General features: G+C 37.9%; 16 protein-coding genes across 16 annotated transcripts; 8 read left to right on the top strand and 8 right to left on the bottom strand.

Annotated features, from left to right (window-relative positions):
* Positions 1 to 527: 527 nt before the first annotated feature.
* On the top strand, positions 528 to 2,312 carry GCK72_014550 (uncharacterized protein; the record flags this gene model as incomplete). Its single annotated transcript, XM_003108142.2, has 7 exons — positions 528 to 731; positions 812 to 898; positions 942 to 1,388; positions 1,439 to 1,710; positions 1,758 to 1,830; positions 1,879 to 2,024; positions 2,069 to 2,312. The coding sequence occupies 7 exons, from the start codon at positions 528 to 530 to the stop codon at positions 2,310 to 2,312; spliced, it is 1,473 nt and encodes a 490-aa protein (XP_003108190.2).
* Positions 2,313 to 2,657: 345 nt separating this feature from the next.
* On the top strand, positions 2,658 to 3,673 carry GCK72_014549 (uncharacterized protein; the record flags this gene model as incomplete). Its single annotated transcript, XM_053730340.1, has 4 exons — positions 2,658 to 2,672; positions 2,797 to 3,013; positions 3,066 to 3,264; positions 3,313 to 3,673. 4 exons carry the CDS (start codon positions 2,658 to 2,660, stop codon positions 3,671 to 3,673), a joined length of 792 nt encoding a protein of 263 aa, XP_053585112.1.
* Positions 3,674 to 3,817: 144 nt separating this feature from the next.
* Positions 3,818 to 5,567, bottom strand: GCK72_014548 (uncharacterized protein; the record flags this gene model as incomplete). Its single annotated transcript, XM_053730339.1, has 5 exons — positions 3,818 to 3,904; positions 3,948 to 4,601; positions 4,648 to 4,708; positions 5,032 to 5,432; positions 5,475 to 5,567. 5 exons carry the CDS (start codon positions 5,565 to 5,567, stop codon positions 3,818 to 3,820), a joined length of 1,296 nt encoding a protein of 431 aa, XP_053585111.1.
* A 3,116-nt stretch (positions 5,568 to 8,683) lies between these two features.
* GCK72_014547 (uncharacterized protein) lies at positions 8,684 to 9,922 on the top strand (the record flags this gene model as incomplete). The annotated part of the gene is made up of 3 exons (XM_053730338.1): positions 8,684 to 8,937; positions 9,342 to 9,642; positions 9,692 to 9,922. 3 exons carry the CDS (start codon positions 8,684 to 8,686, stop codon positions 9,920 to 9,922), a joined length of 786 nt encoding a protein of 261 aa, XP_053585110.1.
* Positions 9,923 to 10,229: 307 nt separating this feature from the next.
* Positions 10,230 to 11,340, bottom strand: GCK72_014546 (uncharacterized protein; the record flags this gene model as incomplete). The annotated part of the gene is made up of 3 exons (XM_003108223.1): positions 10,230 to 10,370; positions 10,777 to 10,830; positions 11,227 to 11,340. 3 exons carry the CDS (start codon positions 11,338 to 11,340, stop codon positions 10,230 to 10,232), a joined length of 309 nt encoding a protein of 102 aa, XP_003108271.1.
* Positions 11,341 to 11,514: 174 nt separating this feature from the next.
* GCK72_014545 (uncharacterized protein) lies at positions 11,515 to 11,848 on the bottom strand (the record flags this gene model as incomplete). Its single annotated transcript, XM_053730337.1, has 2 exons — positions 11,515 to 11,640; positions 11,687 to 11,848. 2 exons carry the CDS (start codon positions 11,846 to 11,848, stop codon positions 11,515 to 11,517), a joined length of 288 nt encoding a protein of 95 aa, XP_053585109.1.
* Positions 11,849 to 11,897: 49 nt separating this feature from the next.
* GCK72_014544 (uncharacterized protein) lies at positions 11,898 to 12,355 on the bottom strand (the record flags this gene model as incomplete). The annotated part of the gene is made up of 3 exons (XM_053730336.1): positions 11,898 to 11,962; positions 12,009 to 12,211; positions 12,267 to 12,355. The coding sequence occupies 3 exons, from the start codon at positions 12,353 to 12,355 to the stop codon at positions 11,898 to 11,900; spliced, it is 357 nt and encodes a 118-aa protein (XP_053585108.1).
* A 653-nt stretch (positions 12,356 to 13,008) lies between these two features.
* Positions 13,009 to 13,425, top strand: GCK72_014543 (uncharacterized protein; the record flags this gene model as incomplete). Its single annotated transcript, XM_053730335.1, has 3 exons — positions 13,009 to 13,129; positions 13,175 to 13,310; positions 13,356 to 13,425. The coding sequence occupies 3 exons, from the start codon at positions 13,009 to 13,011 to the stop codon at positions 13,423 to 13,425; spliced, it is 327 nt and encodes a 108-aa protein (XP_053585107.1).
* Positions 13,426 to 13,759: 334 nt separating this feature from the next.
* On the top strand, positions 13,760 to 14,570 carry GCK72_014542 (uncharacterized protein; the record flags this gene model as incomplete). The annotated part of the gene is made up of 5 exons (XM_053730334.1): positions 13,760 to 13,830; positions 13,873 to 13,964; positions 14,014 to 14,214; positions 14,258 to 14,329; positions 14,374 to 14,570. 5 exons carry the CDS (start codon positions 13,760 to 13,762, stop codon positions 14,568 to 14,570), a joined length of 633 nt encoding a protein of 210 aa, XP_053585106.1.
* A 172-nt stretch (positions 14,571 to 14,742) lies between these two features.
* GCK72_014541 (uncharacterized protein) lies at positions 14,743 to 15,541 on the top strand (the record flags this gene model as incomplete). Its single annotated transcript, XM_003108082.2, has 3 exons — positions 14,743 to 14,865; positions 14,913 to 15,137; positions 15,185 to 15,541. The coding sequence occupies 3 exons, from the start codon at positions 14,743 to 14,745 to the stop codon at positions 15,539 to 15,541; spliced, it is 705 nt and encodes a 234-aa protein (XP_003108130.1).
* Positions 15,542 to 15,666: 125 nt separating this feature from the next.
* On the bottom strand, positions 15,667 to 18,782 carry GCK72_014540 (uncharacterized protein; the record flags this gene model as incomplete). Its single annotated transcript, XM_053730333.1, has 12 exons — positions 15,667 to 15,736; positions 15,783 to 15,907; positions 15,955 to 16,134; positions 16,181 to 16,385; positions 16,433 to 16,635; positions 17,029 to 17,364; positions 17,410 to 17,631; positions 17,676 to 17,816; positions 17,973 to 18,333; positions 18,383 to 18,459; positions 18,508 to 18,623; positions 18,674 to 18,782. 12 exons carry the CDS (start codon positions 18,780 to 18,782, stop codon positions 15,667 to 15,669), a joined length of 2,145 nt encoding a protein of 714 aa, XP_053585105.1.
* A 163-nt stretch (positions 18,783 to 18,945) lies between these two features.
* GCK72_014539 (uncharacterized protein) lies at positions 18,946 to 19,563 on the bottom strand (the record flags this gene model as incomplete). Its single annotated transcript, XM_003108255.2, has 2 exons — positions 18,946 to 19,225; positions 19,448 to 19,563. The coding sequence occupies 2 exons, from the start codon at positions 19,561 to 19,563 to the stop codon at positions 18,946 to 18,948; spliced, it is 396 nt and encodes a 131-aa protein (XP_003108303.1).
* Positions 19,564 to 19,567: 4 nt separating this feature from the next.
* Positions 19,568 to 20,680, bottom strand: GCK72_014538 (uncharacterized protein; the record flags this gene model as incomplete). Its single annotated transcript, XM_053730332.1, has 3 exons — positions 19,568 to 19,670; positions 19,784 to 19,893; positions 20,489 to 20,680. The coding sequence occupies 3 exons, from the start codon at positions 20,678 to 20,680 to the stop codon at positions 19,568 to 19,570; spliced, it is 405 nt and encodes a 134-aa protein (XP_053585104.1).
* Positions 20,385 to 20,911, top strand: GCK72_014537 (uncharacterized protein; the record flags this gene model as incomplete). The annotated part of the gene is made up of 3 exons (XM_003108370.2): positions 20,385 to 20,441; positions 20,501 to 20,635; positions 20,768 to 20,911. 3 exons carry the CDS (start codon positions 20,385 to 20,387, stop codon positions 20,909 to 20,911), a joined length of 336 nt encoding a protein of 111 aa, XP_003108418.2.
* A 115-nt stretch (positions 20,912 to 21,026) lies between these two features.
* GCK72_014536 (uncharacterized protein) lies at positions 21,027 to 21,684 on the top strand (the record flags this gene model as incomplete). The annotated part of the gene is made up of 4 exons (XM_003108375.2): positions 21,027 to 21,077; positions 21,121 to 21,264; positions 21,308 to 21,442; positions 21,487 to 21,684. The coding sequence occupies 4 exons, from the start codon at positions 21,027 to 21,029 to the stop codon at positions 21,682 to 21,684; spliced, it is 528 nt and encodes a 175-aa protein (XP_003108423.1).
* A 161-nt stretch (positions 21,685 to 21,845) lies between these two features.
* GCK72_014535 (uncharacterized protein) lies at positions 21,846 to 23,136 on the bottom strand (the record flags this gene model as incomplete). The annotated part of the gene is made up of 7 exons (XM_003108150.2): positions 21,846 to 21,951; positions 21,995 to 22,110; positions 22,241 to 22,362; positions 22,410 to 22,553; positions 22,602 to 22,699; positions 22,750 to 22,907; positions 22,954 to 23,136. The coding sequence occupies 7 exons, from the start codon at positions 23,134 to 23,136 to the stop codon at positions 21,846 to 21,848; spliced, it is 927 nt and encodes a 308-aa protein (XP_003108198.2).
* Between the last annotated feature and the right edge of the window lie 625 nt (positions 23,137 to 23,761).

Below are 23,761 nucleotides of genomic sequence, written 5' to 3'. Positions count from 1 at the left end.
AGTCTCGTCTCTCTCCTTCTCTCTAAATTGTTTCTCTCGTTTAAAATTGTATTGTCGCTTAGAAAAAAAGATTTTCGTGGGGTGCCAAAAAGAATAGTACTCGACAGTAATGAAAGGTAAATTTTAAGTTAAAAAGCCTGGAAAGAATGCATTTCTGTTAAGAATAACTTCGCATCTGTTTAATTAGAGAGCCAATAGGATCAGATTGTATCATACAGCATACATCACAGCTTCCTAAATTTAGGTGTGTAAGTACAGTTGTCTAGCAGTTGTTTCAAATGGGAACATCATTAACGTAAATTTACTTTATTCAATTTTCATCACGTGAATGAACGTATTGACGAAACAACAATGCGTTTTCATATCTGCGTCTCGAGAAGGGCACAGTCTCTTGCACGAACACTGGCAAACATTACCCATTGGTCGTTTCTTTACCAAGTATTTGTAAAAACTCTTTTTGATACTCTTCTCGAAACCAGCTGTTATGAAACCGGCCATAGAAGTTAAGAATTGTATTTTCAGTCAGAATGGGTGTGTCACAATCTCATTCGAGATCTCCTTCTCGGGAACCTTTACCAAATGATCATCAAGTAATGGATGTTCTTGAGCCAACTGATAAATCTTCGAAGCGTGGTAGAAAGCGAAAAGTTGCAAACGTAAATGGAGTAGAGATGAAAAAAGTTGCGAAGCTAAACACATGCGCTTATGTGTATCAGAAACTCTTTTTAGAGGTAAGAGCAATAAACAGTTAAAATAATTGTTGAGGACAATGAACAGAAGACGAAAAGTTTAAAAAAAAAGCTTTTTTCAGGGAGAAGATTCTGATATAACAATTGCTGCATGTGGTAGAGAATGGAAAGTTCACAAGTTGTATCTCAAGCAAACGAAGTTTTTTGAAGTGAGTACAAGCTTCATGATTGTTCCATATATAAAAAATTTAGTCAATGTTCGATGGCGCTTGGGCAGAATCAAAGACTGGTCGAGTTGACATGGAAATCACAGATCCAAATATTGATGGGGATGGATTGAATGCAGTACTCGGGTGTCTATATCATAACGAAATTGAAATTGATCTAGAGAACATCGAAGCAACAGTTGCAGCTGCTTCGTATATTGTTCTAGAAAGTGTGACTGAGCGATGTGCTGAAATGATGATTGAGGCGTTGTCAACAAGCAATGCCGTTCGATACTATGAGCTGTCGACTAAATATGGATTAGATGGTGTTCGAGTGAAGTCACTGGAATTATTGCTCCATCAGTTCTTCAAGATAATGACAGATAAAGAAATGCTCCGGGAACTTGACCACGATCTTCTAGTAACACTTCTTACTTCACCAAATCTTTTCATAATGGAGGGAGAATACGATCTTTACAAAACAGTGAGATTGGTTAGAACCTTAATGATTCATTCAAATTTGAAAGAATTCAAAGTTTTCAGTGGATCTATATGAAAGAGTGCCCGGATTGCGACATTGATCAAAAACCAGACACTTTCTCTCAGAATGTTTCGAGATACTTCAGAGATGCTCCACAAAATTCTCTCTTCTTAAAATACTCCGAAATTTTCTCATTTCTAAGAATCGAGCAGTTTTTGAATTGCTCAGAGACGATCAAAGCAATAAAATCGGACTGTTTGATTCCATCGTCACTGATTACAGATATGACTTCAGACTTATGGATGTCATTATTAGAAAATGAAGAGAGTCAAAAGTAAGTTCGTTTTCTCCCACAATTGATAATTTCTGCTTAAGTTTCAGGGCATTAGAAATAGATGACGACGAGTTTTTCAGTAGATGCATTCGTTTGGGAAGATCACTTGATGTTTTTCCGGTAAGCTAAATTTTTAGAAACGAAGTTGTATACGATTGCGAATTCCAGAAGTGTTGGCGATGGGTTGGATACAATTTTGGAATTGATCTTCTTCTTCATGTAAATGATTATTCTGTGAGCATCAAGAGGAATTGTCTCAACCAAAAAGCCCCTTATTCTGTCAATTTGAAAACAAAACAAGTTCTTCACTATAGGTAACTTTCGTTTTTCAGGTGTAAATATATTATTCATATTTCAGATTGGTAATTTGTGAATCCAGTGGACGAATTTGTTTCGATAGTGGTAGAACGACATGGGAGATGAAACCAGACGAAGCAAAAACAGTTTGCCGAATGAATGAAGATATATCAACACCAATATCAGTTCACTTTCAATATTTGATTCATAAACCAATCGATGGTACTCGATATGTCAACAATTTTGTTGATGACCATTATTCATCTGACGGTGGCGAAAACGAAGAAAATGATGATGAAGACTAGTGAAACACTATGCAGATTTCCTAATATAATTCCTTATTTTCCTTGCCTTATTGTATATAACAACTCAGTGACCTGTACATTTTACATAATAAAACTTAAGAAACATCATAAACTACATCAAACCCTAAAATACTATTTTTCTGCCAAAGAGATAGAGTCATCCAGTTCTCATTTGCCAAAAGAACCTGATATCGGGCGGCATCACGCTGTGAACTTTCGATTATTGGACGATTCGTCCACCTTCGCAATCACTTCACCATATTGATGAACTGAACATGATCCGAGTTGCTTTTTACGTTTTTCTCATTACTCCCGTGGTTATTCCCCAGCCATTACTCTTTCCACATGGATGGTTTGAAAGTAAGAATTTACGGCCAAGAGACGCAATTATGCTGAATATGATGGCACAATCTAACCTAGAATACGGTGGTGTCACGTTAGAAGTAAGTCAGAATTTGAATTTTCATACGTTAAAATAATTTAGGAACTCGATAAACTCGATGCAGTTCGAAAGCAGATTCCACGCCCGGAAAAGTTAGCAAGAGACAGAGAAGAAGACGATGTGGAGCTAGATAGAGAACCCGTATTCACTGCGACTGGAGAAAAGATTGAAGTAGAAAAAAAGGAAAAGAAAGAAGAGGAAAGTGATGATAGTAAGAAGAAAGCACCATTCAGAAGAGTTCAGTTAAAATTACAAAAGAGTGAGTCAATTCAAATTCTCACAGCATTTCTGTTTAATTTTCAACACTTCAGAGCGAGAAACAGAAAGAGATGTTGATACTGAACCGGCAGTGGAATCAGCGAATCCATTTGAAGAGATCGCCACTAGATCCCCACCCAAAGACTGGATGAGTATGAGACAGTTGAGAAATCGAAATAGGAAGAACAAGAAGAAAAGAAGATACAGAAAGAATGGATTCCTTACAAGAGACGATATCATCAAAAGTAACAAGTGAGTCTAATGTTTCTTCGAGTCGGAAAAAAACGTTATTGTTTCAAGAGTTAACAATCCATCTGTGAATGTCGTGGATCGAACAATGGAAAAAGCTGAATTCGATGAGAAACTGAGAAACCATGCTCAGGACACATGGGAGCGAGAAAACAAAGCAGCCGAAAAAATTAGAGAAGATATGAAAAGTGGTCGAAAAGAAGAAAAAGAAGAAGAGCACATAAGTCCAGCAATGCAACTGCTTGCCAAGGAAAATTCAGACCTAGATCGTCGGATTGCAATTGAGCAAACAATGTCTAGAAAAGTAGATAGACTACCCAATAATCCTTACAAACATGTGGATCTTGGGAAGCCAACCGTACTTACATTACCTCTTCCCCCGTTCGAAACGCTTAAAGAAGAGAGCCAATAGAATTAGAAAACGACTATCATCAGAAAAATAACTTGAATACATGGTGCAATCGAATATTTATAATGCAATAAATCTGTATAAAACAATCTTAATACCGGCGGGTGCAATATATCAACATAAACATATATAATGAAGAGGATTCATTTATGGCGAAACTATTGGTCGACGTCTTGTGATTTTGATGTGAACTGGGGAAACAGGACGGACAATGATTTCCATCTTTGGGCGAACCTAAATTTTGAATTTTGTCTACAGGTCAAAAACCGATTTTTACCTCGTGTACTCGTTCCATAGCAGTCACATTGAAATGTCTCAAAATGTGAGCCATGATAACTTTCTCTTCAATAAGAGCAAAACGTTGGCCGATACAATTGCGACTTCCAGCAGAAAATGGAACAAATGCGAATGGCTTGCGTCCAACCGAATTTTCTGGGAGAAAACGGTCTGGGTCAAACAGTTCTGGATCTTTCCATTGAGCAGGGTCGCGGTGGACGAGAAGTAAATTGAGCAGGAGAGTAACTCCTTCCGGAACACTAACTCCTCCGATGACTTGGTCCTCACTCAATTCTCTCATGATGATCGGAACAGATGGGAAGAGTCTTAATGCTTCTTTGAGAACACATTCGAGATATTTGAGTCTAGCGAGGTGTTCGGTGGTGACATCTTCTTCATCGCCCATCACTTCATCGAGTTCTGCTTGAATTTTTCTCTGAATTTCTGGGTGATTTCCGATGAGATGGATGGCCCACATGAGTCCTGTGGATGTTGTATCATGTCCTTCAAACATGAAAGTGTCCACTTCTGCCTGTACATCAGTTTCATCCATCTGTCCACTCTGAACCATATCGAGCAATAAATCTAAAAATGCGAGGCGTCCTTCCATTTTGTAACCTGACTCCTTCAATGCTTCTTTTCTTTCAACGATCACCTGCAATTCGGTTCTTCAAAACATTTTTCAGGCGTTATGTACCAACCTTCTTAGTAAAGCTGTGCAGAATGTGTAAACATTTCTCGTAAGTTTTTCCATCTTCTGTGCTGAATAGTTTTATTAAAAACCGGCTTAACATTCGTATTCTTACAGATTGTAGATGTGTGTATTCCAGATGAGTGGATTATTCGTTCTTCTTGCAACTAACTTGTTGATTGTGTGAACTGCCCAAACGTATTCATTGTTCTGAAATTACGTTTTAATAATTAACAAGAAACATTGTGAACCTCTGATAGTTGGGCGCCAATTGATTTTCCCATTGACGTTTCGCAAATAATGTCAAGAGTGCAGAGAGTTATAGTGGAGAGAACATCAATCTGCTCACTAAAATTGATAACTTTTAGGGATATGTTACGTGCGAAAGACTTACTCTTGTCCATAGCAACACATCTTTTGAACGAGAATTTTCGATTGCTCATTGAAAATAGGAATGAAATCTTTGAGAATATCGTAATGAAAAGTCGGAGTCAAAAGTTTTCTTTTAGGACGCCATTGTTCCTTTCGGCTGGTCAAAATACTTTTTCCGAGCCATGGTTCCAGTAGCCGATATGCGAATCCCTTATCAAGATGTTTTCCCGTGGCGAGAATTGTTTCGACCAGTTCAGCAGAGTAGAGCATCAAACAAGGAAATGGTCCGATCCAAAGAAGGCACATTCGAGGATCTGGATACAAGTATCCCATTCCAATCACTTGGTTCATGAATCCTTCAGGGTCGGGTTTTGTTATAAGACCATGTCCGACGACAGGGTAGGATCGTGGCTGATTGATATCCTGAGAAAAATAAAATAGGAATATACAATTATTATTGACAACCTTCAAACGATAACGCATTCGCAAATGTTTGAGAAGAAGCCAAGTCATCACTGTGACCATTCCGGCCAGTATAGCGGGAATTATCACCCCCATTTGAGACGACCGCTGAAAATTTAATATTAATATTCACAAATTTATATATTTTTTGCGAACATTTCAACATTTTGAACCGATGAAAAGTGTTGAAACACGGGGGAAGAAAAATGATTCCGAGCTTGACGCGCCTCTATTTCTCTATTCGTGTCGAGACCACCTGGCTATCGAAGAGATGAAAACCTTTGATTACGGTATAAAACAAAATCAAATATTCAAGTTCCTGCGTTAAATCGGATCAAAACTTTGAGAGCTTATTTTTCGGAGCAAAGTGTCGAGCATGTTCCAATTTTTTGTGGGATGTATATTGGAGTATCAAATTATTAAAAATTACACTTGTTATTCAAACTGCAGAACATGTATCCTTTATTTCAGTTTCATACAATCATTCCATTTCTGTTAATGAAAAATATCCAACCAATTTCTTCTCAAGCTCACATGTTTCCGGTCAACATCATATCACCTCTCAATTCACCTTTGATCGTTCCCTCCTTTCTCTCATTTTTCAGTGTCCCACGTGCTCAAATAACAACTGCTTCTGAAATGTCACCGACATAATATCTTTCAAACGCTCAATTCTGCCATCAACATAGTTTCTGCTCTCAGCTGCGATGATAGAGTTGTTCCAATGGTGCATTTATACCTACATGTAAGTTTCTGAAACTGAAAACGCTTTTAAAGAACAAACCAGGAAGTAAGTTTGACATAGTAAGAATAGAAAGAGGAAGTAGTGTCCTCATCTTCTCAATATCGTTATGCCAATGACATTGACCAATATCTACAGTAAAACAGTAATCTGCGATTTTGGTCTTCTGCAAAGACCATCTATAAAACAAGGAAATTCGTTTCATTTTATTCTGTTCCTCATTCATCTTTCATACTATGAAGCACCAACTCCTCGCCCTCATTATGTGAGTTCTTGTTCCTGGTGTCTCGTCGCTATTGATAGTGATAGTGACTATCAGACTGGGCGGCTGTATGTTTTTTATATACGTGACAGTACCCCACAATTTTCGTTTAGAAAAAAAATCATATGTGTGTATACGAATTCTTTTCTAAAAAGTCACGTAGTTTTCTAAGTATAGATCTGTCTCCGGATGCTGACAAAATAATGGATTAGAAGTTCGGTGGTGCGAAAGCTACAAGGCTCGAACATCCGGTCTTAAGACTACTTTTCACATGAAAACATGTGAAATATAACATCTCGTTTTGTTGCATTACCTGAATTGTGGTGGACTTCCATAGAAATTGTCAGTTTTTTAATCATTCGTTATCAATGAAGAATTGTTTCACCTAGGTTGATCTCTGTTGAAAGGGAAAATTGAAGATAAATCAATGCAACTGTTCGATAAACCGGAAATATTATGTGTTGAAAAAGAAGATTTGAAGATTAAGCGGTATTTATCCTCTTACATCTGAATCATGTTCAAAGATCAGAACTTTACAACCGTCTAGTAATGCATACAATGAATTTCTTTCTGCCTTGCAATCTAATGAGACGCAGTTTTCCAAAACCCATTACATCTTTTCCAGTACAAAAGTTATGTAGACCTAACATTCCGTTCTAATATTGTCGTTTTCCTAACTGCCCCATAAAACAAAAAATTCCGCATCTAGATCCAGCTTCCTCATCACCGCTTCTTTTGAAATTGAAACCATCGCGGAAACACACAAATTCTTCCTTTCTCTTCTTTCTTCTCTCATCTAGCCCTTTTTATGTGATGCAATCTGGCGATTGAAAAAGCATCAAAAAGTACACGTGAACAGCACATGTCCAGACTCTTTATTTTGCGCGCTATCTCATCAGTTTCTGTGTCTCCTCTGCGTCTTCACAACGGGGACAACCCTTTTTCGCCCGCCTCAAAGAATAGCTTTCTTCGAAAAACTCACGTACGCTTTTCTGTTACCGTAATTGGTATAAATACCAAGACATAAGAATTATAAAATACTGCAAAAACTGTTCGTATAGTCACAACAACTTCATCGTTCTCTGATTTTCAATGTAGATCTTAGGTTACTGTAGATTTGAACATTTTCGAAGGTTTTCAATCTAAGTTTCCCATCTCTGACTTCTGCCAACGTCTTCTCTAACAATGAACATTACATGAACACAGTACCAGTTGACTCTGTCTTTTATTGACTCTCCCTTTCACATTACACTAGTCCGCCTGTCTTATTCTGTTCCGCTCTTTTCCCATTTCCTCTATCAATCGTACTACAAGAGACAACGTGGCATCGTTCGCCACCAGACGACGTCATCGACCAGAAATCACTGTTGTCCGCAACGCAACGCAACACACCGCGTTTGTCGCCTCCATCTCTCTAAATACATTCATTATTCGTTCGCACATATGTTTAGAGGCGGAGAGTGCATGCCACCTTTCTCTCTTTTTCTCTTTCTTTATTAGTCTTCCCGCACTTTCAAATTCTATTCAATTGTGTTGTATGGACTTTGCCTGAAAATAATCTCTGAGCATTATTTTAAAGTATATGTTCAAACATCTATCTTCGTTCAATCTTTTGAACTATGTTTGCTTTCTGCCTTTTAAAAATCTCAGATGGATGTTAGATGCCAAAATTATTTCAGTTTTAGGAATCAAAAACCTCTAGTACATTTTTTTTAAATAACCCTGGTTTAGTGGGGATGTTGGGATGTTGACAATTTGTGTTCTGAACTACTTTGTCCATCACTGATATTGTTTATGAAAATCAGCCCACCTCTAGTCTTTAAGTCATCAAGTCATTAGGTTTGGGGGAGGGCGTGGTACACTTATCGTTATCATTCAACATTTCGGATGCAGAAGACTATCTGTCGCGGAAATTCTCTTCTCAGACAATCGGATTCTGTGTTTTTTAAAGATCACGTGACCAGAGAACAAGTATTTCTCACTCACCCGATTCTTCCAAATCGTACTTTGTTCATTTCTTCTTTTTTCTGTTCTTGTACCGTATCAGATAGCCGGTTCACCCCCGTCTTATCATCGTTCTCCACCTCTTTTTTCTATAGACGTCACCGAACTTTTCAGTCACTTTTGACTACTATAAATACATAACATGTATAGGTCATTACTTCATTCTAACTTTCATTTACTTATTGAATTTCGAACATTTTCAGAATGATTCGTGTTGCTCTGCCAACATCAGCCGCAGCGATTCCCAGATCCATCTCAACATCGGCCAGTGAAACCATATCTAAAAACCAGGAAGAAGAAATTAGAAGAATTTGGCGAAAGGCGGAAGCAGTATGTTTCGATGTCGATTCTACAGTATGCCAAGATGAGGGAATCGATGAACTGGCTGCCTACCTGGGCGTCGGTGAAGCCGTCGCCAATGTGACTCGAACGGCGATGAACGGCAACGCCCGCTTCAGGTATAGGTAATACCCGAAAGCACGGTTATGATGTGAAAAAAGTGTGTGTTTGTGTGTGATTATAGTTTTAGTCCGAATCTGGGTGATTGTCAAATAAACACTCTAAAGAAAACATACTGCGTCAGCAGTCTTAGGACTTCAAAGTCTGATATTCATGTTTTTTTTTGTCGTCATGATATGAATCGACTAGCTCTTCTTCATTACATGTTTACCTAAAAAGTAAACGCACGACTGCATTTTTTTCATCTTCCCGAGCTTTCCTATCGGGGTGTTGTTGTTTTGGATGAACGGAGAGCATAACATATTTGTTTTTTGAAGAAAAAGCGTTTTTATGATATCTCTCCTAACTCCGTTGCAATCAACACTCTGCCATTATATACTCTTTTCCATTACAATATTTTCAGAGATGCTCTTGCTGCCCGTCTCCAAGTTATGAAACCAAACAATCAACAACTAGAGCAATTCGTGAATATCACAAAACCAAAGTTGACCGTCGGAATTCGAGAACTGGTCGGTCGTCTTCATGCACGCGGAACTCACGTCTATCTCGTTTCTGGGGGATTCAGAAGACTCATACTCCCTGTCGCCGAACTTCTCGGCATCGAAAAATCCCGAATCTATGCCAATGAAATCCTTTTCGATAAGCAGGGTAACTATCACGGATTCGACACTTCTGAATTGACAAGTGATTCTGGTAGCAAAGAAGTGAGTTTGATAAAATCATTTAAAAAAGTAAATTTTCTTTGCAATTCAGACTGGAAAACCAGCGGTCATCGCATTGCTCAAAAAGAAGTTCCAATACAAAACAGTCGTGATGGTTGGTGATGGAGCCACAGACGTTGAAGCAGCTCCACCAGCTGATGCTTTTATCGGATTCGGTGGAAATGTGGTTAGAGAAGGAGTGAAAGCCCGTGCCAAGTGGTATGTGACCGACTTCGATGTATTGCGGAAGGATCTTGAGCATGATGACTCGGATGACGAATAATATTACTATGCCTGTACATATCGTTCCACTGATTTATTCTCTTCTGGCTTTATGTTACCATGTGAAATTGTGATTTCATGTGATGTGAATATGGTTTTCTAATTTCATAGCGTATTTTTCTATGTAAAACACTTTGTGCCATGGACCATTGTAAGATTTTATCACTAAAGAATTTCTTGAATAGCTTCTGTTTCTTTGAAAATAACATAACTATTGAAAGAAGTTTTTATGAAACAGTATGTAAGAATTCACGGACAATAATAACTTATGCAGATCACAAAATGAGAAATATGGACAATATGTTTGATTAGGATGCACGAATTGGAGGTGAGACCAGGATGACTGAATCTCCACGAACAAAGAGCATTGGAACCACGCGCTTAGTTTGTCTGTAGATCTCTTCAAAGGTGTCTTCGTCGACTTCCCGTGTCGTGATAGTTTCTTCGACCTGGAATTTATTTCTAAAGTTTATTAAGGTCATGCAGTGTTTCAAACATCATAAAAAGTGTCGAAACTCACTATTTTCAGGACAAAAAAGAAAACTAAACTCATAACGATTGGTTAACTATTCCACTGGCTGAATTTTTTGTTTGACCGTATGGTCTAATCCTAGAACTTCATCTTTATGTTTAACAACTTTTCTGTAAGATTCCTTCCAAAACATATATTTCTTGTGGAATAAATTTCATGTCATGTAGAATTCCAGTATATTTGCACTGTACACAGCGAATGTTGATGTTTCAGTGCTGTTTAAAAGCTTTCTCACAGTGGAAAAAGTTCGAAATTATTATTCCAGGAGTTTTTCAACAACAAAAGAAAAACCAAGTTTATATAAACTTAAAAGAGAAACGTACCTCTGATAGTACCATGTTCAAATGCTGATCAAAGGCTCTGAGACGTCCGCGTATCTGAAAAAAGTTAAATACTTTGATTAATTTTAAATGTAACTCAAACCATACTTGCGATCCGGGACGACACTTTTTATTGAATAACTTTCTTTTAAAAAAATCGTATCGGGTTGGTTAATAGCTCAAAAGATGAGTATTTCGACCTGTCATCAGACAAAAGCAAAACAAACTTCCATGAAAATCCACAGAGGTGCCGGGCCGGGCAAAAGTGTCCGGGCTGACAGCAGTTTTAGCCGGCCCAGGGCCTCTGTGGATGTTCTGCGAAAATTGGTTTGATTTTGTCTGATGGCAGGCCGAAATACCTATCTTTTGAGCTATTAACCAACCCGTTATGAGTTTTTTGAAGAAAGTTATTCAATAAAAGCCGTCGGCCCGGATTGCAAGTATGACTCAAACCTCTCTATCGTTTCTCATTTTAACGTATACTCTCTCGTCCAAACTGAGACGAAGCAAGTCGATAGGCTCCTCGACGGTGGCCGATAATGTCACTTCTTTCTTTTCGGTTGCCATTATGAGCTCTGAATGAATAAATAGAATAAATAAGAGCCCATGTCATGAACCAAATATCAAATATGGTTTCACACCAACATAACAACGAAAAATAATTTTTTAAACTGTCAATATGATATAATTTATTCGGTCAGCAAAGTAATAAATTATTAACATGAAAATATGTTTTGAAGTTCAGTTTTTCACAGAGGTTGTTGTAGCTGGGAGCTCGGCGAGACGATTTGGTGTGATATAATTCATTTCGGTAGCTGGATCTACAAAACCAACTGGGCCTTGCTCACATTCACCACAAACCAAATACTGAAAAAGGGTGTCTCATTTATAAAAACAGAGAAAACAGTCTTACTCTTTTTCCTTCGGATGATCTAGTGAAACCAACATTTTCAAAAGCAAAAATATCTTTTACACCGAAATATCCGTGCACTGGCTCTGTTTGAGCATATTCAATTCCTTTTTTCTGTCTTGGAAGCGGTAGATCACGTTCTTCATCAAGCCACTCCGTCGTCATATTCTTTAAAATAACGACTGTTTGGCATATTTTGCATATCAGAGTATTCTCATTTGTCCTCGCTTCCACTACGGGGCTGTTCACTGGGCTTTTCGTTGGATTTTCTAAGGGCTGCTGTAAAATGATTGATCTTTAAAGGAAAAGTTAATTTTAAAATAACCTTCGAGGCTGAAGGTTGAGAGGGACTCGAGGAGTTCATCCTTTATTTCGATTTGTTTATAGAGGGCAGCGATCTGTCTTCTTTGTTTTCCTTCTTCAACGCCAATGTCAGGAATAGCTTTCAGAGTTTCTTTGAAATTTGCGATGTCAGACTCGACGTTTCGAAGACGTACGGTCAATTCAGAGCCACTTCCTTTCTCCACGCTGAATAAACAGTTTTCTATGGAAAATTGAGAATTTTATAGGTAGCATCACTCACGAATTGACTAAATGATATAGATCAGTGTAGAGTTTGTTTAGATACCCTTCAGCAGTCGGTTTGGGCGTTTCTTTGCTCGACGAGCTCATGAACAAATGAAGAAACACTGAAAAAATGCAGAACGTACAATTAGAAGACGGTTTACGCTCGATAATGCGAAAAAAATTAAAATTGGCTCAAGCACAATAGGGCGCGCTTACATTTGCAACCCTGGCATGCACTTCTTGCAACGTTGCGGCGTGGTTTTAACCTAGGACGTTGCATTTTTATAGTTATCTCAGCAAACAAGATTTAACTCGTTATTTATATTATTTTTAAATAAAAAACTCTAGCAGAAATTAATTTTTTATTTCAGAATGTTCAAGCATAGTTTGCAAAGGATACTGACAGCTCAAAGACCACTGAGCAATGAATTGACCTCTTCCGCTACTGTTAATGCAAGTTTTTCAATGGTCTAATTGTTTTTTTTCATCAGCTCGCTTTTCAGCCTGCTCCTATTATTCCTAACAATCGCCCGTTCGTTTTTGAAGCACCACAGATTTCAGTGCCAACATTTGAATTGACCCGTCGCTTTGGAAATGTTTTCGCACAATCCTTCTACACGTTTTGTTATGAGAAAAATTTCTCAGTAGAAAGTTTGGTGAATGGTGCAAATAAAGGAATTCATAGTCTTAGCCACTTTTTGGCCGACGAGAAGTGGGATCAGATGGAAAATTTAGTTGTGAAAGAATCAGTGGAGAATATGAGATTCGCTCGAAGTGGACTTTCTGAAAAACTTGAAGCTGCACTTCGTTTTTCTCCAGATGACATCGTTCTCTCTTTTCTCCACTCTTCGGTTCTTTCTGGACGAGATGTTCTGAAGTGTGGGTTTTCAATAGATTTGAAACTAAAATCGAAATTATTTACAGTGAGCAAAAGTCGGAATATTGGAATTTATTTCACTATCGTTTCACTTGTCCGATTGTCAGAAAAAGTGCCAGACGATGCGTCAATTGGAGAATTGAATGGGAAATACAAGAATGACGTTCTTGTTTGTAATGCAACGTATGAATAATTCAAGTAAAATCTAATAATATAATGATTATTCAGATTTTCTCGAGTTCTGAATCCACTTGGTATTTGGAAAATCACCGGCGCAAATTTCTTTCTACAGAACTAGTTTGGATTTTAGATTTTGAAGGTGAGAGATTGCTCTAAAACAATACTTCGCTTCTTTCGTACTAGTTTTGCATCAAATATTATCGGAACTTTTTTATTCCGATAATAGATTTTTCGTGCATGCGAAACGTCGCCTTTTTCGAAATAGTGCGGGAAACGAGTATGCGGAGAGAGTGGGCACATCTTTCAACACTCTTGTCGTCTGCCTCTCTTTCTTCGGAGCACTCTTGCGACTGACGCTGGCGACACTGCTCTGCTTCTGAACCGCTTTATATCCGCCTGCATTCAATAATTCGATATTCTCTTCATTACAGAAGCAGCAGTTAGGAGATTTTATGGACAACGACGATGGATTTGATTATTTGTTCAAAATCGTGCTTGTCGGCGATATGGGAGTCGGGAAAACGTTAGTTATTTTTTCAGTTCCCATTAATTTTCTTCTTTTCAGGTGCGTAGTACAAAGGTTTCGTAGTGGAAATTTTGTCGATCGTCAAGGTACCACGATAGGCGTTGATTTCACAATGAAGACACTGAATGTTGGTGAGTTGCTGAAAAACTAATTTAATATTCATAGAAATCGATTTCTAAGACGGAAAACGCGTAAAACTTCAAATTTGGGATACTGGAGGCCAAGAAAGATTCCGTACCATTACTCAATCGTATTATCGATCAGCAAACGGAATTGTTTTATGCTATGACATCACGTGTAAGCAATCTTTCGGAAGTCTGCAGCGCTGGATCGATGATGTTTCGAAATTCGCGGCTCCAAATGTTGTCAAGCTTCTCATCGGTAAATATAAACATCATTATCAAGCTAGTGGTATTTTTTTCAGGTACAAAGTGTGATCTCGAAGACCAGCGCTCAATTGAGACCGAGGAAGCAGAAATGTTGCAAAGAGCTAACGGTAGAATATTCTTTAAAAGAAAACCGAACCTAATTGGATTTCAGGAATGTTCGCCATGCTTGAAACTAGTGCCAAAAACGATATAAACGTTGATAACGCGTTTCTCGAATTGGCAACTATTCTGAAGCGGCAATATGATCAAGGAGTTCTCGAGCAAGGAGCAACTGGCACATTTCAACTTGGTTCTGGTGGAACCACGTCAATCAACTCTCCGTGGCAACGCTGTTGTCAATACACATAAACATATATTACAGCCCTAATCCCATTTTGCTTCACATGCACAATTTTTCTTGTAAATGTCGTCAATAAATCATTTGTCCTATTCCGTTACATTGTTTCCAAAACTACAGTATCTATCTGCTCATTATCTTATCATGAATTTATTTTTTATATATCAAGTTTTTATTTTTCAGATGACAGACTTGTTACTTGATCCAGCTATCAGAACTTGGGTTTTCTTGCCGATCGTTGTTATAACGTTTTTCATTGGAATTCTCAGACATTATGTATCCCTCCTTCTTATGAACAAAAAGAAGGTAAGAGATCCTATGTTTTTTTTTCTCACCGCCTTCTGATCATTCAGGTAGAGCTCGAAAATATAGCCGACGGGCAATATCTTCTTCGAGCACGTCTTCTGAGAGAAAATGGGAGGTTCCTCCCAAAAACTTCCTTCAATGCAAGAAGGCAATACTTGTGTGCTGAAGAAACTGGATACTTGTCGAAGGCTCAACAACGACCAGCAAAAGGACCAAACCCGATGGATCCAAGTCAAATGACCGAAATGTTGAAAGGAAACATGATGAACATGGTATATTGTTAACCCAATCATTTTATTTTCTCATAAATTTGATTTAGATACCTATGATTGTCGTTGGAGGATGGATTAACTGGACGTTCTCCGGATTCGTTACTACTCGGGTTCCATTCCCATTGACTCTCAAGTTCAAAGCCATGCTTCAAAGAGGTGTTGATCTTGTTTCACTTGACTCCGCCTGGGTTTCTTCCGCTTCTTGGTACTTCCTCTGTATGTTCGGTCTCCGTTCAATCTACACACTAGTACTGGGAAGTGAAAATGCTGCTGATCAAAGTAAAGCAATGGAAGACCAAATGGCGATGACTGGCTCAGCAGTGAATCCACAAGCAGACCCACGTGCAGCTTTCAAAGGAGAATGGGAAGCTCTCCAAATGACCCAACACCAATTCGCTCTTTAAACGTGTATTTCAAAGAAAAGTTCTCGGAATTTCACTTTTATTCGACATTTGCTTAATAAATTATAAATACATTAATAGCTGAATTTGAGAACTTATATGCAAACACAAAATTGTGTCAAGTCGGATCAATCGTCTTCTTCGGTTTCGATTTCAGAATCTGTTGCGTATCCTCCAGCAACAAGGTTGATATGATGCCTGAAGCAGAATATATTGCGCCTTTCTGATGAAAAAAATTGCATACCCTCTTAAAAACTTTGTAAGCTTCTTGGTATCATAGTCTTGTCCAAGAATTGAGGAAACTTTAACGAAGTTTCCGATCAGATTTCCATGAGAGTAAAACTGGAGACACGGAACACCGTTCGTTTTCTGGAAACAAGTAAAATTTGAGAAATGTTCTTCTAAGAACAACTTACAAAGGCAATACTCATTTCAAGAAGTGTGCTGGTAGCACGAACGAATTTTGTTTTTGAATGGTCTGCGGCTAAAATTTTGATGATTCTGGTCAAGTACTCGCAATCTTCTGAATCGGGTTCATAGATTAGTACACATAGAAGGTATTCGGAACTTCCATCGACTGCGTCTGAGTACTGCTTCTGAAATAATTACTGAATGATAGGCTACTTGAGTTCTCTAATTTACCTTATCTGTCATTTCAATCACTCGATTTGCTGCGATTTTTCTCATTTCTCTCAAACGTTTCGCTTTCAATCCCTCAAGAGTCATCTCAAAATCTTCTTCATCTTCAGCATCTTCCTTTTGAGCTTTTTCTCGTTCTTCCTTACTTCCAACCATCATTCCTTTTTTCGCTTGTTCGATTAGTTTTTGATTCCTCGACTCGTATGCTCTGAAACTAACCGAGTTTAAAACATGGATAAAGAAACTCAGACGTACAATCTTGTCTGCTCACGAAAAGCTTTGAACTCATTGAGCACTCCCTTTGCTCCAGTGTTGGATGACGGCCCCATTCGTTTCATTACATTTGCTTGGTGTTCGTCTTCATCGTTAACAACTTTGAAATCATCTTCTTCTCCTTCAGAACTACTACAGTATCCTACAGGCTTCCCGTCGAGAATTCGAGATTCCAAATTCATTGTCTGAACTATATATTTGTTTAAAACCATGTAGAATCAAATTCAGGAATTTAGAGAAAAGCTTGTCCAAAACTGTTTAAGGCGAGTCAAGAGGTTTCGAAGATCCCACAATGGTTACTTCACTTCGAGACCTCATCAGTAAAAGAAAAAATTAAAGTAGTTGGAAGTGGTTAGATACCGAGATCAATGAAAAACAAGATACGAAAACTGTTAACTGTTTATTCTTTCAATTTCATTGAGATAATAAAACGTTTAATCAAATTGAATCAAATCACATATAACCTCCAGTTAAACCGGAAAAAAGTGAACACGGGTATTTTGATGACATAGTAATACTGGTATTTAATACATCTATTTTGACATGAACTTTTCGAATGTAGTTAACTTTTCACGGACTTTGCCCGTTAGTTTTCCTTGGTTTCGTTCTTGTTGATCAATCAATTTCCAGGCATCCCACGAAATAAATGGAACTTTCTTTTCTTTCAATATCAATTCAACTCCAGAAGCAACACTTTTCATTTTGTGTGCAAAGTCTGAAGCGATTTGATCCGCCACGAAGATCGATTGTTGCTGGGTATCCACAATAACTCCATGTGGGCCATGAGCACACCATCCTGAAAATCTATATAATAATGATGTGTTGAATGCACCGAACTTGCCTGTCGCATATACTTGAGCGCCAGATGCAGAGCCCATGTTGACTCGGCAGTGATCTTTCATGTCAATCATTTTCTGTTATATTAAAAAAAATATTTTTTGGGAGCATTTCGATCTTACCTTTTCATTTTGTGGAACTCCGTCCAAAACAAGTGTGTCGAACCCGATGGAATAAATGAGCAGTCCACATGGAAGTTTCTCCGTTTTTCCGGTTTCCGTATTTTCAACAATCAATTCTTGAACATTTCCATCCGAGTCGGCAATCACTTCATTTGGAGTACGATGAAACATGAAATGGCATTGCTTCGGTCCACTTGCAACGCCTATATTTTTGACAAGAACCTGAGAATTGATGAATTGAAGCAGCTATTACTGGTGAAATCTACCTCAGTCAAACGCTTCTTCTTTCTCTCCAACTTTGGCAAACTTTCAATCAAATTCTTCTGATCTTCTTCGGATATTTCCAATTTGCTGTCCCATTCTTCAATTTTGAACTGCTCCCGAAGCTCTTTGATTGTGAATGACACCTTAAAACGAGAAGGGTGAAACAGAAACGGAGGAAAGAGCAGAATCGATAAACGCAGACAGCTGCGCACAGAAAGCCGAGAAAGGGGTTAGAGGCTTGGAATGGAAGAGAACAAAATTAAAAGAGATGGGTGAACGTGTTCCATCCCAAAACTTACGTTTTCTGGGCCTCTTCTTCCTAGAATCTTGATATCTTTGATAATTGATTTTTCCAAAGCAGCCAACCTATCATCAGGAATATCACTAATTCTTAATGAACCAGAAGAAGCAGTAGATAGGACGCGAGCACAATCGAGAGCCACGTTTCCATTTCCCACTACTACGACATTAGATGTAGATAAATTAGGAGTTGATGCATTTGGAAGGCCATTGTACCAACCAACAAATTCAGACCCAGATATCACATTCTTTGACTCGCTTCCAGGGATATTGAGCTTTTTCGTCTTGTATGACCCGTAAGCCAAAAGAACAGCGTCATAGGCCTGAGTTAACTCGTCAAAAGTGACATCGCGACCGATGCTGAAAATCTTTTGTAAGTATCACTCAGGTACTGAAGTGAATCACCAACTTTACGTTGCAGAACATTTTCAATCGATCCTTGTTCTTTTCAAACATATTATCGAACAAGTTAATAACATTTTTGACCTGAAATAAGGAGATTTCCGAACATCTGTCTAGTGATTAATAAAGTACTTCTTGATGATCAGGTGCGACACCGTATCTGACCAACCCGAACGGTACCGGCGAATACTCAAAAACGTCTACAGAAAAGTCGCTTTTACGGAGTAAACCATTGCAGGCAAACATTCCTGAATTGAACGAGTTGATATTATATGGGTAGATATTTTAAGTTTAATACCTGCGGGGCCAGATCCTACGATGGCAAGCTTCGGCTTCGAAGAAAACTTTCGTGCTTCAAAAGTGAACGGAACATTTCTTGTTCTACGTACCAGTAACCTAATGAACATCTTAAAATATAACATTACTCAAAAGTTCCCTGAATTATAGTATTCGATATGTATAGAGGATATACCAAAATAAAACAATAACAAGTGGGTATAAATAATGCTTTTATGTTAAAAAAAGGAAGGCAGAGAATCTACCCGCATGGTGGGTGAACGTTATGATAAATTATGAAGAGGCACGATAAAGGTGAACATGTACAGCAGACACAGACCGATGACGTGTTTCACTCTGATCCAGATCTAGCAGTGATACGATATCATCGGTACATTGTACGGTCGATGTTTGAATGTCAGACTTCACACTTCCTCCAAACTTTCTTTCTACCTCCATTGCAAATACCAGCGCTTTGTTAACAGATGCTCCCATCCCGTGAATGAAAATTTCGTCGAATGCGTTGTTTAGAAGTTCTTCGGCGGTTTTCGTTTGGGATTCGACGTTAGTCTTTCTGAAATTTTTTTTTGAACCATTTCATGAGTGTTTGAGTTATATTTTTGTAATTAATTCCAACTTTCATAGAGAAAAAGTTGAGTTATGACTTGATTACGATGATTGAACGCAGAACTGCTAGAACTTCGTCTTTTCTTACGTTCGAATAAGGGAAACCGGGTCGTAAGGCGGATTGAAAGAAGCATCGTTAAAAATGATGATCTATGTTATTAAAGCGTACCTAGTGATATAAATGTGATTCGGGTCCCCGCTTGGCTTGACTGGTGGGCGACGTCTCATATCGTTCGTTTTTTCATCGAATCGTTTGGATGGTGTTGTAGACATACGGATAGACATGATTTTATAGAAACAGCACGACAAATGCCATGCAGAAGCAACTGATTGAGACCCAGGGACTGAGACGCTCTCCGATTCTTGCACACTTCCAGAAAACACCCAGGAGACTGAAAAAAGAGTGGAGGGATGTTTGTTCAAAAAAATTGCGAAAAATCTTATAAAATTGATCGTTTCTATTTAAATAATAGAATGGAACGTAATTTGATTGGGAAAAACATACCCTTCCTTGTTTCTATCGATTATTCTAGGTGCGAACGCCCTGATATAAGCACAAGTGCAGATTAGAAGAAGGATCACTGATATGAGACTTTGGAAGTTGAAAATAGCCGACTGAAATAAAATGTATTATTATGCAAACGAAAAACATTTACTGATAAAACTCACCAGTTTGGCTGTTTTTTGCAACCTAAAATGGTGCCTGTTCTGAAATTATGTTTTTCAAGTTAAAAACCGGTTCGAGCGAAGAAAAATAAATAAAAAATAGAAAAAAAAGCTGGCGCTGCGCTGGCAAGTGTTGGCAATTCAAAGGGACAGACTATTTCGCGACCGGCGGGTCTCGCAGCGCGCCGTCCTCGACAGTAGGCCATGCAAGAAGGAAAGCTGAATATTTTTCTTTTTTTTTTATGTTTTTCCTACGATTTTTCTCTTTGATTTTTGCAAAATTGAAATCAGATGTTGAAAAGATGATGCAGAAAAAAATCAGGAATTTTTCTATATATTATGAGACTGAAATTATCGACAATTTCAAATTTTTTATTGTTCCCTCTTCAAATGGAAATTCTGAGACTTTGGATTATAAACGATATCATTTTACAGGTAATATGCGTTACGTTTCGGCTTACTTGCTCGCCGTTCTCGGAGGTAACGCCAACCCAAAGGTAATTTTTTTCTTCAGTTTCTAACTAGTTAAATTTATTATTTTTACATTAAATTTCAGGTTGACGACCTTAAAAACATCTTGAGCGCTGTCGGAGTTGACACTGATGCCGAAACTGCCAAGCTTGTTGTCTCCAGACTTCAAGGAAAGACCATCGAGGAGCTCATCGCTGAAGGATCCGCTGGACTCGTTTCCGTAAGTTTTTTCTGGCAATGCATGTTGCTTAGCAATTGATTGCATTTTCAATAATTTAAAAAAATGCAATCCTTTATGGTATCTGTTCGACTTATGAAAGACATGAAATTTAAACTAGTCAATTGTTTTCAGGTTTCCGGAGGAGGAGCCCCAGCCGCCGCTTCAGCTGCCCCAGCTGCCGGAGGAGCTGCCCCAGCCGCCGACAGCAAGCCAGCCAAGAAGGAAGAGCCAAAGGAGGAATCTGACGATGATATGGGATTCGGTCTTTTCGATTGAAGTCTTTGCATGTTAATAAATTGTTATTGTTTTTCGTCTTCATTTAGTCCATGTTTGAAACATTGCATATTTAGAACCAGAACTACTAGTTTCTGAAGCTTCTAATTTTAAGACAATGATCATACGTGAGTGCGTCTATGAAGTTGCACAGTCGAATCAAGGAGAGGTGAGAGTTCTCGTTTCTTGAGCCACTTCTTTGATTTTCTTAGGTACTTATCGCAGAATGTACCGCTAGTGGAAAAGTGGTCGCTATTTATTTTGTCGACGATGACTTGAATTTGTTGATTGAAGACCTTAACGGGGCCTATCCAACAGTTAAGTTCGTTCCCGGAACTCCTACTCAAACTTCGATTGTAAGAAGACTATATTTGGCATTAGCTAATAAAGAGTTGACAGATTCTTCGAGCCATCAACGAGCTTGATTGTACTATCAAGATTAACATGGTACACAAAAGCGATACGACTTTCGGAATGCAAGTTTACACAGCGATTATGAATATTCCTAAAGGACAAACTCGTTCATATTCAGATGTAATAAAGTGTTAATAGTTTTCATACAAAAGTCTCATTTTCAGATCGCAAGAGAAATTGGTAACCCATCGGCCACAAGAGCTGTTGCTGGAGCCTGCGCCCGTAACAATTTGGCATACATTGTCCCTTGTCATCGTGTTATCGGTACAAATGGAAATATGTCTGGATACCGTTGGGGAATCGCCAAAAAAAGAGCTTTGCTTCAGGCGGAAGGAGCCGAGCTAAGATTTTCTGCGATGTAGTTGCCACAGTTTATACAATGATAATCATATCTATCCCTGTTTTTTCGTGATTCGTTTTATAATAAAGATCTCTCACTTTCCATAATTTTATAGGTTGTTCAGATGGTTTGCAATTATTCAAAGAAGACAAACAATTATATGAATGTTGGATTTGAAAGCTATCAAATCCGAACATGTGACGATTTCAACACTCGGCTAGCTGCTTCCATCGAAGTACTTTCAGTTCTAAACAAGCGTGATAACCCATAGAGTCGAAGAAAGGCTTTTCTGAAAAACTAAGATAGGCAATGTACTATCTCTTATTGTTAACCTGTATTCAGATGCTCTCCAAAAATATACGAAAAAGTTGAGTGAAGCATTGATAATGACTAGCCAACCCAGCTGTCTATTGATTTCCGCTGTTACCAATGGCGAAAATGTAATTACCTGAAATCAAGAATCAGTGAGATTAAATATCTCTAAAAGTTGGTTGAGTTTAGTCTGACAGCCAGTTAATGAAAATAAATTATATCTCTGAATTCTAGTAATTGTTTGATCTAAAAAACACATTATTTACCTGAGACACAACGAGTGAACTTATCGTGAGAAACCACGTGCAGACATATATAGCAATGACTACGGTCAAAGATTTCAGCAGTCGATTCACCGTTTCCACTGTTTGTTCGTGTACATGATTCGCTGTAAAGTTTCAATTTTCTACTGGGATAATTGAAAAGTACAGTAACCTTTGAGTATTCGGCAGCGAATGTGTGCTCCTCCATAAACCAAAATTACTAAAATTGAAATTATAAAGTTCGATCCAATCCATATAACTCTTGACTTATCAGTGTAGGCAGTTGGTGGTAGACAGACGGAAACAATTTCCGTATCTGAAAGATTTCGAGTTTTGATAAAAACTAATCTCTTTTTTTTGAAACCTGATGAATAGGAATATCCAGAGAAAGTGATGACAAATGAGAATATTACACACATCAGAATAAACGATGTGTAAACGGAATTAGACAGTTGAGAATATCTGAAAATTCATGATTATTTTGAAAAAGAAAACCACTTTTCAGAACAAACCGAGTTGGGAAAGTCACATTGTAAAGTCGATCTAATCCGATAACAAGACCTAATGAGCTTTGCATATTCAGAGCAAAAAGACCGTAACTTGAGAAAAGAAAACATTTTGTAGAAGTAATCATATACATGTCTAATATCATAAGAACTCTCAAGTGAATCTGAGATTTTTAAATTTAAAAACAACGGAACCCGTAAAATTCTCACCAGATAAATACAAACAATTGCATCAAAAAGAGCTAATAAACCAATCAAAACATTGCATCTCGATTGAAGACGTTTATTCCAAACAGTCACAAAAACAATTGTTAAATTGCCAATTAATCCAATAATTGATATACCCAGTGTTAAATAAATCATTGGAGCCGGAACCAAATTGGTGGCATTCATTGATCACAAAATGACTAGAAGAGGGCGGAGATATTTGATCAAGTTTATATAAGATCTTGTGTCTTGATTGGCAGCAAATGCTGGTTATTCACTGATAAAAGTTACAAGATTTTCATGGGAAAATGCTCGAGAGAGTTGTGCAAGTACTGGGAAAGTACCCTTATTCGTTTGTTGTTCAATTTGGGAAATAAATATGAATTGGTGAGCTATAAATAGAAATATAGTTAGTAGTCTATTCTATAAATCATGATAATTGCAGCATAGAAACGAGATTTTAAGAATAGAAAGTTTTGGTTTCAAGGTTCCCCCGGAGATCATTTGAGTATAAAAATGGAATGAAGTGATAATAAAGTTGATTGTTAGTGTGTGTACTTTTCTTGAGTGTGGAAACATTTCCTTTCCAAATTTAAACTTCATTTTTTATGAGTTCTATTTGATATATTTTAGAACTACAAGAGGGTTTCATATGAAACATTTCTTCTTTTTCCCCTATTTTCCGTTGAAATTGTTTTCAGAATTTCTTCGATAGGTCTGATTTTTATAGATCTTTGGTTTTTATTTGAGATTTTTGTAGAACGTAGTCTGTGAGATGAAGTCAATTGTCGAAACTGTTTTCCACTACATT

The sequence above is a fragment of the Caenorhabditis remanei genome, chromosome IV (assembly GCF_010183535.1).
Source record: "Caenorhabditis remanei strain PX506 chromosome IV, whole genome shotgun sequence".
Classification (NCBI taxonomy): Eukaryota; Metazoa; Nematoda; class Chromadorea; order Rhabditida; family Rhabditidae; genus Caenorhabditis; species Caenorhabditis remanei.
The sequence above is the reverse complement of the archived record's forward strand: the minus strand, read 5'-3'. Positions and strand labels throughout refer to the sequence as shown.